Source organism: Rhododendron vialii, chromosome 8a (genome assembly GCF_030253575.1).
Source record: "Rhododendron vialii isolate Sample 1 chromosome 8a, ASM3025357v1".
Classification (NCBI taxonomy): domain Eukaryota; kingdom Viridiplantae; phylum Streptophyta; class Magnoliopsida; order Ericales; family Ericaceae; genus Rhododendron; species Rhododendron vialii.
In genome coordinates, this window is record NC_080564.1 from 17286425 (window position 1) to 17298699 (window position 12275).

General features: G+C 38.9%; 1 protein-coding gene across 2 annotated transcripts; it reads right to left on the reverse strand.

Annotated features, from left to right (window-relative positions):
- Positions 1 to 4098: 4098 nt before the first annotated feature.
- Positions 4099 to 11465, reverse strand: LOC131336269 (AP-3 complex subunit delta). Of its 2 annotated transcripts, XM_058372056.1 has the most exons (3): positions 8248 to 11464; positions 4669 to 8034; positions 4099 to 4570 (listed from the first exon to the last, which is right to left on the reverse strand). In XM_058372056.1, exon 1 carries the CDS (start codon positions 11264 to 11266, stop codon positions 8330 to 8332), a length of 2937 nt encoding a protein of 978 aa, XP_058228039.1. In that variant the 5' UTR covers positions 11267 to 11464; the 3' UTR covers positions 4099 to 4570; positions 4669 to 8034; positions 8248 to 8329. The 2 variants fall into 2 exon arrangements, with proteins under 2 accessions (XP_058228039.1, XP_058228040.1); XM_058372057.1 differs by lacking the exon at positions 4669 to 8034 and having other exon boundaries at positions 8248 to 11465.
- Between the last annotated feature and the right edge of the window lie 810 nt (positions 11466 to 12275).

Sequence of the window (12275 nt, forward strand, 5' to 3'; positions counted from 1 at the left end):
CTAAGAGCATCTCCAACGGGGATGTATTTTAGAAGAGGATGGATAGTTATTTTAGATGTAAAAAGTGGTTAAAAGTTAGTTGGATGTAAAATAGAACCCACCCCTATCCAATGGTGAAATGTAAAAAAATGATGGATAATTAATTAACTTTCTCTCATCCTTAATTTTCCTCAACTTTCTTAATCCTAATTCAAGTACTACTTCCGTTGAAAAATAATTTTGGTATCTGGTAATCGAGGACTTAAAAAAAAAAATCTATTCCGAAAAAAAAAATTTACTTCCGTCCCTTTTTTTTTTTTTGATTTCTCATCCACTTCAATTACACCATTTACTTCATCTACTTACTCCCATCAATTCTCAACCACATCATTTACTTGATCGGAGTTGAACGATTTTCCTCTCGCACTACGACTTCCTTCTGCAATAATTGATGCACTTTTTTTTTGGAGGGTGTTTGTGGGGGAATGAAGAAAATTTTTGTTGTCTAAAAAATCCTGGTAACACATATTTATAGGCTGGGAAAAAAAAATGACCATTGCAAATTTTTTTCATCACCAAAATATCCATTGGGTTGGGTCACCAACGGTCGGATGCTAATTAAAAAAAAAAAAAACCAACGGTCGGATTATTGGCTGAGATTCCAACCCAACTTTACTCTTTCTCATCCTTCTCATCCGTTCTTTCTCTCTCTCTCTCTCTCTACGAACTCTTTCTCATCCTTCTCATCCGTTCTTTCTCTCTCTCTCTCTCTCTCTCTCTCTCTCTCTACGAACATAGACAGCCCCCCCCCCCCCCCCCCCTCTCAAACCAGACGACGACCTCTCTCTCTCTCTCTTTGGTTCGTAGAACCCAGCCCTCGTCCCCCTTTCTCTGAACCGAAGGGAAATCACAGCCGGAAGGGCATATCCGGCGAGAGTTTCAGAACGGCACAGCCGGCGGCATGCATATGCGCCGTCCATGGATCGTCAAGGATCGGGGTAGGAGACGGTCATCTCCGGATTCCGGCGTGTTCTTCCAGTTTCCGACGAGTTTCCGACGAAATCAGGTAATCTCCGGCTGTCCAAAATTCTGGTACAATCAGTTAGTGATGACCTGTCAATTTATAGCTGCAGCCAAAAGGGGATGCAAATATACATCTCCCTTTCCATTTGTGCTATTTTCCATCTCCGAAATTCTTATTTTACGTCCCCATTGAAGCAATTTTTTTTTACATCTGAGTGCTATTATAACTATAGCACCTGGTTTTACATCCCATTGGGATGCTCTAAGAACCCTATTTTTAAGGATGGGCCCATGTTAATGATATTATATGAGGACTTTTGCAAGGGATCGTCGGCAGCAGCAGCTTATAAAAGGAATCATTGCACGCATAACAGAGGACGCGTATGCTTTCCGCGAACAAAAGCGAAGGACGGAAAGCTGCTCGGAACCCGTTCTTTGGCAGTTGCCAGTCATCCCGCATGGAACAGAAACAAAATATCGCGATGATTTCATTTCCGATGTCCGGCTAAACTTTTCTTTTAGAGCGTGATGAAGCACGATCTCTAAGTAATTATGTCACTTCCTTCGGCTACCTTTGTTGGTTCATTTTAAAAATTCATGTCATTTTTAAACCATTTTATCTTCAATTTATAATGTTTTTTTATAATTTTGAAAACATAGAATAATAAAACTAATTAAGATCTATTAAATAAGATCCATATTACATATATTTTGAAATTCCTATTAAAATATATGAAAATTTGAAAATGACACAGATTACCAAAAGGAACTAACAAATACGGACGGAGGGAGTATATTTTAGGGTTTTTTTATTCGAACAATGGTTGTTTGACTTAAATATAGGAGTATTACAGATTGATAATTCTTTCCATTCAATCTATTGTGTTTGTCTTTCTAGATTTCAAGCACTTCATACAACAGTTTTACTAGTTCGTAATAATTGTGTGAAAAGGGCTATGCTCTATAAAACGCGTCGTGCTAATAGACGATCATTGTCTTAGAGACGGATCGTACTAATAAGATGATTCGTGCTAGACAACGATATGCCATGCCATTCGATGATTCGCGATTATCTTTAGGTAGGCACTCTATGGGCTCGCAAACCCTACGTTGTCCAATTTGATTCAAATAGCTAGCCTTTAACATTAACATAAATTTCATTACAATGGAACGGGTGGATTCAAAATCCTAGGTCTTTTTTCTTATAATCTCCCTTTACTTTTTAGTTGCTTTATATTAATTTAGTTTTCATAATTTTAGGAAATCAATCAATCAAATCTTTTTCCGAATTAAGTTAGGAATCAATTGAAATAATTGCAACTTAGCCTTCATAATCCCTGAGGACGATACTTGAAGTACTTATCACTATTTTTTTGGTAGAAGTAATTATTCTGTTTTAAATTATATTTTTGGTACGAAAATGACACAATCACCTAGTGAATCAGTTGGTCCAAGGATGTTTTGGTCAGATTGTATATGTAAGGGTATTTTGAACATATGATATGTGCAATAATTTGATCATTTTGCAATACAAAGATGGTAGGGGTATTTTGGTTTGTTTGAATCAAAGGCTTGTAGGAGTATTTTGGTTTGTTTGAATCAAAGGCTTGTAGGAGTATTTTGGTCTTTTAACTATGTAAGGCTTCTAGGAGTTTTTGTTCATTTTCACATATAAATGCATTTTGATCATATTCATAATAAGGATATTTTTTTTTATCATATTCAGAATGAGTGAGTAATTTTACCATTTTAACATGGAATATTTTGGTCATTCTATAGACATGGGTAGTTCTGGTAGTTGAGTGGTAAGCGGTGATCAATAGTTTGGTAATCTGAAAAACGTTTTCCATCCTTTGAAAAGTGAAAAAAGTTTTCCGAGGAAAACGTTCAGTGAACTGAGTATTATTTTTTCAACGCACCAAACACTTGAAAAATATTTCTATAATTGAAACAAATAGAGCGTAAATATATCATACACGCATGTATGTGCCAGTCCACATTTCTCAATGCACTATCATGTACCGAGATTAGTGTGTTTTGAGATACTAACCCTATACTACATACATAATAGTTAATACAACGCATCATCTATCAATATACTATTATAGAAATGTGTCTGAGTCCCACAAGCCTTCAAACTCTCATTCTGAATTTTTTGAACTTTTCACCTTTTTTGTTTAGAGAGAGAGAAATGTGGAGAAATGTGAATTTTTTAACCCGTGCATCGAACAGGCACAAACGCTAGTATCTACAAATTGACAAGTACATTTGGAAACAGAAAATCATCGGTCATGTGATCGAGTGGTCTTCGTCGACTATCTAAGATCTTATGTACATTAGTTAGCCTCGTTTCAAATGCCTAAATCCCATTACCATATGCCGCATTGAGAAATTGTGGACTTTTGTTTATCTCATACTACTATATAGCTTTTTCCTAGGATTTTGTGTGTTACACAGAGAAATCTTTCACAGCTCACTGGTCCAACTAATCATGTCATAAGATGATCGAATAGTGTAAGCTATACCCTCCAAAGATATAGTACCATATCGAAACAAAACATAAAGCTGGTTTTTGAACATTCTTCAACACAATACATTCTCAAACCCACAAATTACTAATTTCTCGCTCAAGACCTACGCTTTACACCGGTATCCATCTTATTTTAGTGCCTAAGACTTTAGATAAAAACAATAAAAAATATATATATAACCGAAATACATACATTCTTTTAAATAGCAAGCCTACATAACTCATAACTATCCACTTATTGTCCCAAACTTCTAAAACTCAGATAAATTTGCTAATGGCACTTCGCTCTTACAGAATGGAAAAGGTAACCTACTTACCTGAGGGAGTTACCATAACACAGTAACACACCACATGTTTTTTACTCTAAAATCAACTTTATTTTCATCATCACACACTCTTCCATGTGTTATGTATAACATGCTAGTGTTTGGAAAGAACTTCTAATGCTATGTATTTATAAAAGAAAAAAAAAGGAAAGGAAAACAATAACCAAGGCCACTGAAAGGATGGCGTGGGTGATTTACATATTTAAGAGGGAGAAAATAAAAGAAAATTACCAAGCAGGATAGAGATAATTCACTTATATTTAGTGGTCACTAGTCACAAGGAAGAGAATCCAAGCCCTTCAAGCTAAGAAAACACATTCTGTTACACTTCATTCAGATGCAAGGCCAGTAGTTCCAATATGATGGCTACACAATGTAGAAAAATCTGACTCGAGAACGTCTAAACGTTCTTAAACAAAATATATACTTCGAAGCTGGAAGTATATTGTGAACAAAACAAACAAAAATATCAGGAAGAAGAATCACCGACATTTTACCACACTAAATACAATGTCTGTATCAGTGAGACATGCAATGCCAAAACAAAAAAAGACCATAACAATGCACAGGGCTCCAGCTTATATTAACCTTTTTGGAAAAGTCAGGGAGGGAGTCTTACCTCACTTTCTATGGAAAGGTTGAATGTTGTCACTCTAATCTGTCCCAAAGTGCTGGGGCGAATAGCTTATCATCACTCCAGGGGGCATGACCTCTGCGACCCACATCAAACAGTTCAGTACATTTTACCAAATGAAAATCTCAATGTGATACCCCAAAATGAAAATACTGACGCAAGCAAAGATTAAGCACCTCTAAAAAATTGCACGACACAATTGCATCTTGTAGTCATGCCAAACGTCCACAAACTTCCAATTCAACGCCATGTTGAGCATTTTGAAGAGACACAATTGCATACAAACTTCATCAAAGTATTCTAACCAATGCCATCATTGCAAAAAGATCAAAAGCAATGTTTTCTATACTGTGCTGTCCCCATGCTGCTGCCCTAATCTATTATGTAAGGGTGTGCAGTATTCAAGGGAGATGAAAGTAAACAATAACAGGAACAACAGTGCCAAATACTACAAATATCTACCGTCCATTTCATCTAAACAAGGAGGGATCCCCCTTTCTGGTCCATCTTGGGATGCACTAGCTAAACCACCCTCCAAGATAGAGCAGAAAAACAAAAGCTAAATATAAAAATCCAATCTCAAAACCATTTGGAACAGCCTTGACAGTAGTAGCAGTCCACGAAAGTAGAGTAAATGGGTGAGCTTGGACTAAATTAATTATTCCTATAGACAGTGGGTATTCTTGGTGTTTGATCAACTTTTCTTAGCTTTTCGTCAAAATTTTTGAGATTAACCACTCGTCTCAACAAGAAAAATTTAAAAAGCAGAACAATATTAAAGTAGAGTAAAGTTACCATAATACGAACAAAAAGAGTTTGGCCTAAATATTTAACAAGTGCATTTCTGTTTGCCTTTTCTGAACATTTATTAGATTCACATCAAACATTGGGAGATTAATCATTCGTCTTGACAAACGGAATCCAAAAAGAAAAAATTATGACCAAAAAGTTTCATTATCCTTTTGTTCATCATATCTGTTTTTTTTTTTAATTTCTGATTCATCTCATTGAGAAAAATGATTAACCCCAAGGTTCCCAACAATTTTGACAAGAAGTTGAAAACAAAAAGTTCACCGAACAATAATTAATTTAGCCCCAACTACATGTAAGAGATATCAATACAAGTAGAAAAAAAAGTCCCCAACAACATGAAAGAAAGTCAAACTGCAAGATGCCACAGTCCGATCCTGCCTATATGTCTGACATCAGATGCAAAGCCAATCCAGCAAATCAAAACAAAGAACAGAACTTGTAAATCTACACTATTATGCATTAAACCATAAGCATTACAAAAATTGGGAAAACAAAAGGCAAAAAAAAAAAAAGAAGCAAAAAGTTTAAAGGATAAGGAAGACATGTACGATTCGTTTAACCATGCCGGTTAATGTATATATCCCTTAGCTGAACAGGGAAAACGAGACGCCAAGGATGTACCAATTTTAAAGTAAATTTCACATGGAATGACGCAGAATGAAAGCTTGATGGAGGACTGCTTTGGTGAGTACAAAGACGAAGATCCATGGCCACTTTGTTTGTGAACAAGGAAGCCAAGAGTAAGGCAATTATAGAGATTAGACATGGCAATCTTAACCCACACCCATTTATCTGCCCATGTCCGCCCACTTACAAACCGCCTAAATCTGCCCACATAGGCACATACTATAACAGTTCTAATTGGGTTATAGCACACCAACCCATTAATAAATGGGTTTACACAGGTCTTATATGGTTTTCAATGGGTTGCATGATTTGGAGCACAGGTTCATGCACTTTGAGAACAGAGAGAAGTTCTCACAAATTAGGCCTATTCTGTTTCAATAAAAATAATAAAAAAAGAAATTTTGTTTTTCCAGCTGTACTTGCAATTGGAGTCTTTACCGTTGTTGCACTTGGCCTATTGAAGCGAACCACGAGTATACATACATTTATAAAGAATGCAAGTCGCCTAGAGAAATTTTTTGTGGGGTGTATATGCGTAATGTGTTCCCCCACCTCCTTTCAGAGAGAGAGAGAGAGATGTGGGGTTGGAGTTGCACCTCCATCCCCCAGCTAAATATAGACACACGACACAACAGAGTTACAGAGAGCAAGTTAGAGAGAGAGAAGTTTGTAACCACACAATTTCCTAAGCTTTCTCTCACTGAGTCCTTTTTTTTTTTTGACCCGCATCTCTGAGTCCTTTTGAAATCTCTACTTTTTATGGGGCCGTAAAAGCAAAAGGTTGCGGAGTCATGCGTTTACAGTTCCATGGAGGCATGTGTTTTATGATCGGGTCCAAAGCGGGTTCATGGGTTGGATGGGACTTGTATCCAACCCGCCATATATAACCCACGCCAGATCTAGCCCGCCCGCATCTAACCCGTGAACCGCATCAGCCTGCCCAAATTTGCCAATTCTAATAGAGATTATACAGCAGAAGGAGTCTCAATCCTCAATATGAGACCAAAAATATGAATGTGTAGAATATCCATGTAACAGTTGTGTACTCTGTTGTGTAAGAGTACACGATGTGCAATATGTCTAGCTAGGCATCCACCGCACAAGTTCAATATTCAAGTTTCCTATATAACTTTGCATACCACTCCAATGTCGAAGGGTAAAAAAATTCTGCATTACCTTGTAAAAACTATTTTCACTAAAAGTAGAATATGATAATGGCGCATGTCTTGGTGTCTTTTCACGCTTGAAGCATACCTATGCCGAGCCCATGTAACAACTAGCACCTACATGTTTGCTACCCCAGGTCATCATGATACGGGATTGTCCGCTAACTAAGGAGCATGAATCCTCTGCAAAAGATTTCCAGGACACTAGGTATTGAACACGTAAAATGGCTAAAATTCACCTAGAAAGGTATGAAATAAGACTGACTACTACACCTAGATATTATTCAAAACATCTCACACCTGGCCCCACTTTAGGGAGGAACCTTTCGTAACTTCGAATTTATTTGGAGCCTTTGGATACAAGTAAGGCATGGTCCAAACAAGCATGAAAAGCTCAGGATTCCACACTTTTAACCGTGTCCATAGCCTAGCACACCATACCATACCACTCCATCTCCAATTGTCTTATTACAACCAAGTTGGCATGTCCAGTAGCCGTCAACTATGTGACCCATATCCATGATGCTGGATTGTCATTTTGATTAAAAAGCAGTAACAATGATAGTAGTAGCTATAAACAAAACACCAAAGTAGTTATTCCTTCGTTGGGAAGAAGAAAAATGATGCCACTTGTAACAACACAGGACACGGTCGGATCTAAAGTCTAAACATTCCAATGAATGTAACCCTTTTAGTCACATTAGTGGCATAAATTTCACCGTCCACAGCTATTAAGCATACAAGGCAGCACAGACCTGGATTTTTTACACTTCATCACAATGATATAGCACATACCTCGCAACCTAACTAAATAGTTTTAGACCAAAAAAGAAGAAGAAGAAAAAGAAATGACATATTTTCATCTTACTAGTGCAAGAAATGAGATGTTCCCGGATCAAGAAATGCTACTACTTCGTTTGTCCCAGTTCACTGGTACTACACAGAAGATAATCATAAGATATAAAAAATAAAATAAGGTGCTACTAAGCAGAGGAAGCAGCAGATACATGAATTGGTTTTCCATGTTATGAAGTATGGAATTCATTCAACAAGTAGTATACATCAAATTGGGAATTCATTCGAAAAACTTCAAAAATGTAGAAAGAAAGAAATACAAAATGTATCACATCCACACAAAAGAAAACTGACCTCCATGTGCAAAGTAAAAATGGTTGGGCAGTGTCATTTAAGGACTCCCGGCGGTTAAGGTGGTTGATTCCCACTCTTAATGCTATAGTAGAAAATCTGGGATAACTGGTGTCTGTTCAACGACATCCACAACCCCATCAGCTCGATGTCGAGCTTTGCTCTTACCATGGCGGTGACCACTTTTTTTCTTCTCACTCTGATGTTTTTCTTCACTTTCCCCAAAATTCTTCCTTGGACTTCTGTGTTTCCTCTCTTTACCGTGAGAAACATGTCTGCTTCTTCTCGAACTAGAATTTCCAACCTCAGAAATGCCCGTAGTGGCCAAATTTTGTGTTGATTCCAAAGGCTGAACGATTGTTACCTTCTCCTTCCCTCTTTTCTTGCTTGATGAATCCTCGAAGTGCTTGCCTCTTGATGAAGTTGGAATATCTTCATTACTGAAAAGAACATCTCGAACAGCACCAGAGATCAAATCATCTTTTGACTCAGGCTTTTTTACTGCAGCACCTACATCATCTCCATCCAATCTTACGACAACAGGCCTAGGCTTTATTTGGTTTGGCTTTTTCTTTGGAACAAGAGACAGCTCTGTAAGCTTAACAAGATCTTCCACATCATCACTGACATCAATTCTCAATTTAGGTTCATTAGCAGGTGGGTAGTCATGGGACGTAGTTTCTTTTGTCTCTGAATGAAGGTAATATAAGCCATGCCGCTTGCGGTGCTCGGCAAGCAGAGATGTTGACTCAGATGATGGTTCTGATTCTTCTTTATTTTCCAAGTTTAAGAGGCAAGCACCACCCCTCTCCTCAAAATGAGATTTTCCCAGGGAAAAAGAACTTGATGTTGGTAACCGTATATCTGCACAAATTGTTTCCAAGTCATTGAGATTCTCATTAAGCATCAGTCCATCTGGTATAGGTACTCTTTCTTGAGCACTCAATGAAACGGGAGCAATCTCCTCAGCGAAGGCGCCATGCAGCAGTTTGGTGACTTCAGAAGCTTCTAATTGTTCCACCGAAAATTTCCCTTCCTTTTGCATTGGAATATCACGAATTTCTTGCTCTACCAACTCAATTAAACCGAGTACATTCCGCACCCTCTCTTGTACCTCCACCTCATGGCTTCCTGCTAACGGACCAAAAGCAGTTTTAACAATATCTAACAGATCTACAATAGACCCACGAGTAAAATGCTCATTCTTTAAAGAAGCTGATGTAGAGCTTGGGCCAGGAACAACTGCAGTATTCCCATCATTTTCTGCCGAATCATCTTCAGGCGATTGACATGAAAACCTAGGGTTGAAATCTTCATTTTGTTCGTAACCGGCAAGAGTTTCAGATGAAGGTAAATGGGAACTCTCTGGTAATCCAGTGGCTGATTCCACCACTCTGGGTTCCCAATCATTGGCACATAAAGAGGAAGAAGCAACAATTTCTGTTGAAAAGAGATGAGAATGTAGACAAAAGATCAATACCTTGAATACAGAAAGAATATATATGGCTCGTATTGATGGTGGCAAGAGACTAGTACGAGGCTGTAACAGTGCTTCCATGAGTTCAATCGGATTATTGGAGAATTCAACATATTCCCCCGACACCCATGCAGCAGCAGATAATATCCTGTGTAAGAAAGGATTGCCAAGTAATGCAGGATCAATAAGTAAATCGCGCCCTACACGAACGAGCTCTGGTCTTACATCCTTCACTCTCATACCAATATCAATAAGCTGGCTCTCAATTTCTTCCCCCTTTTGGCAATGGGGGATCCTCGACATCTCCCCGAGAACCGATACATACCAATCGAAATCAACAATTTTCTCGTAAAAGTTGGCACAACAAGTGGACAGCACTGATCCAAGAATCTCATTGCAAAACTCGGGATCAGATTTCAGCGCATAATTAAGCAGAACCCTGCAAATTTCAGCCACATTATCCTCGCACACCATTACCATCACAAGACGCAAAGCTTCCAGCTTAATGTTAGGATCAGTATCACTCAGGGATTTAATCACGAACTCCTTGTTCTCCACCACAGCCCACAAATGCCTATACGCAACGATTGAAAGAGCTTGCAATCCGAGATACTTGAGATTCGGATCATCGTCGACCAAAAACTCCTTAACCTTCGCAACCGCAAGTCTCACAGCGGATTCATATTCATTCAAACTAGTCACTATAGTCCGAATACACTCAAACACCAACGACTTCGCTCCGCTCCTTCTCACATGATCGCAAATCGGCTCGACAATCCTATTCGCCAACCTAGGTTCCAAAGGTGCCAACTTCGCAAATATCTTCAAAACCTTAATCAACACCCAGTTGTTACGCGAATCGACTAAAACCCTATAAAACTCGGGCGCCAACGGGAGGTACGATCTGGGCTCTCGCGACGCGAGCTCGCAGAAGACACTGATCACGGCTGACACCGTCTGCGAATCGGAGCTCTCTAGGTTCTCAACCAATCTCTTGAAACAAACCCTAACGGAATCGGGGCACTCGCGGAAGACAATTAAAACAGTAGCTATAGCCGCCTTGCGGAGATAGAGTTTGGAGCTGGAAAGTAATGTGAAGATTTCGGGGGTTAGGTCGCGGGCTAGGTCGGGGTTGCAGATGGAGGAGAGGCAGTGGAGGGCTAGGGTTACCTCGTGGGGGTTGGGGGAGGAGAGGTCTTTTCGGAGCTGGTGGGTGAGGAGGAGGGCGACGGGGGTGGAGGAGTGGAAGGAGAGGGAGGCGGAGAGGTAGGCGATCTTCTTGTGGAGGAAGCGAGGGGACGAGGAGAGCTCGACGGCGTGGAAGGCGGCGAAGGAGTCGTCGACGGAGTGGAGGGAGCGGAGGTAGGTGAGCTTCTGGAGGGCGGTGGATTTGGTGGGGAGGTCGGTGGAGGTGAGCTCGCGGCGGATGTCGTCGAGGGATTTGGAGAGGAAGGGAGAGGAGTCGAGGAGGTGGAAGCGGAGGCCCTTGATGAGGTCGTCGAGGGTGGTTTGGAACAGAGAGTCCATGATCGAGGGACCCGACATTGGAATCTGATGATCCGCTGTCGCTCTCTAGGCTCTGTTGTATTCTGTACGCACAACAGCATTCAACGAACTAGGGTGGCAAGACTTCGAATTGGAGAGAATTGGGTGGGTGAATTTGGTCTCTGCAAGTGCAAAGAAGAGATGTGAAAATGGCAGCTGGAAATTACAGAGCACGCCACTTTGATGTTCATTCGTGAAATTTATAGAATCTCCCATCCTTGCCCATTTTTCCAACCAAATTTGGGTAGAGATTTGGATTGAGAGATTTGATTTGGAAAAAACATCTCAAATGTCAAACTCATATTTTTACTTAGGAAATTGATATTCACGCTCTATTTTTTACTGATAACGCTCTATTTTGTTCATAAAAATTAAAATTAGAGCACCATCAATAAAAAGAGGAGCGCGAAAATTAATTTCTTTTTACTTAAATTTATTATTGAATGGAACATAAATAATTAATAAGTGGTACATTTGTAATTAATGAGAGTGGAAATAAGGTTTCAAAAAAATGGTTACAACTTTATTTGGTACAACTATATATAGTATTATATAGCTGGCGGATGTGCCAACACCTATTTGACACCTTTTTATTTTTTTACAGTCTCAGCAAATGATCGAAGCCGTTTAATGTATTTAAAACATATTTTTAAGAGTTCTAATATAAATTAAGCTCATTTTGATATCGGTAAAGACTTGATCGGTTCATTTAATTGATTCTTATCAAATTTGACAAGATAAAATTGAATGAGCAGATCTTAACCCTTACCAATATCGAAATAAGCTGATTTTTAAAATAAGCTCTTAAAAACATATGTTTAAACACATTGAACGGCTCCAATTATTTATTTTAACTCTAAAATCAAAAGGTATCAAAATAGGTGTTAGCATATACAGCCCCTCTCTTATGAGGATCACCGTATTTTAATAAAATGTGAAACTCCCTTTCCTGATCGAATTTCGATGATCCGAGCCACTCAAAGTGTTCAAAACGTGATTTCAAGGATGC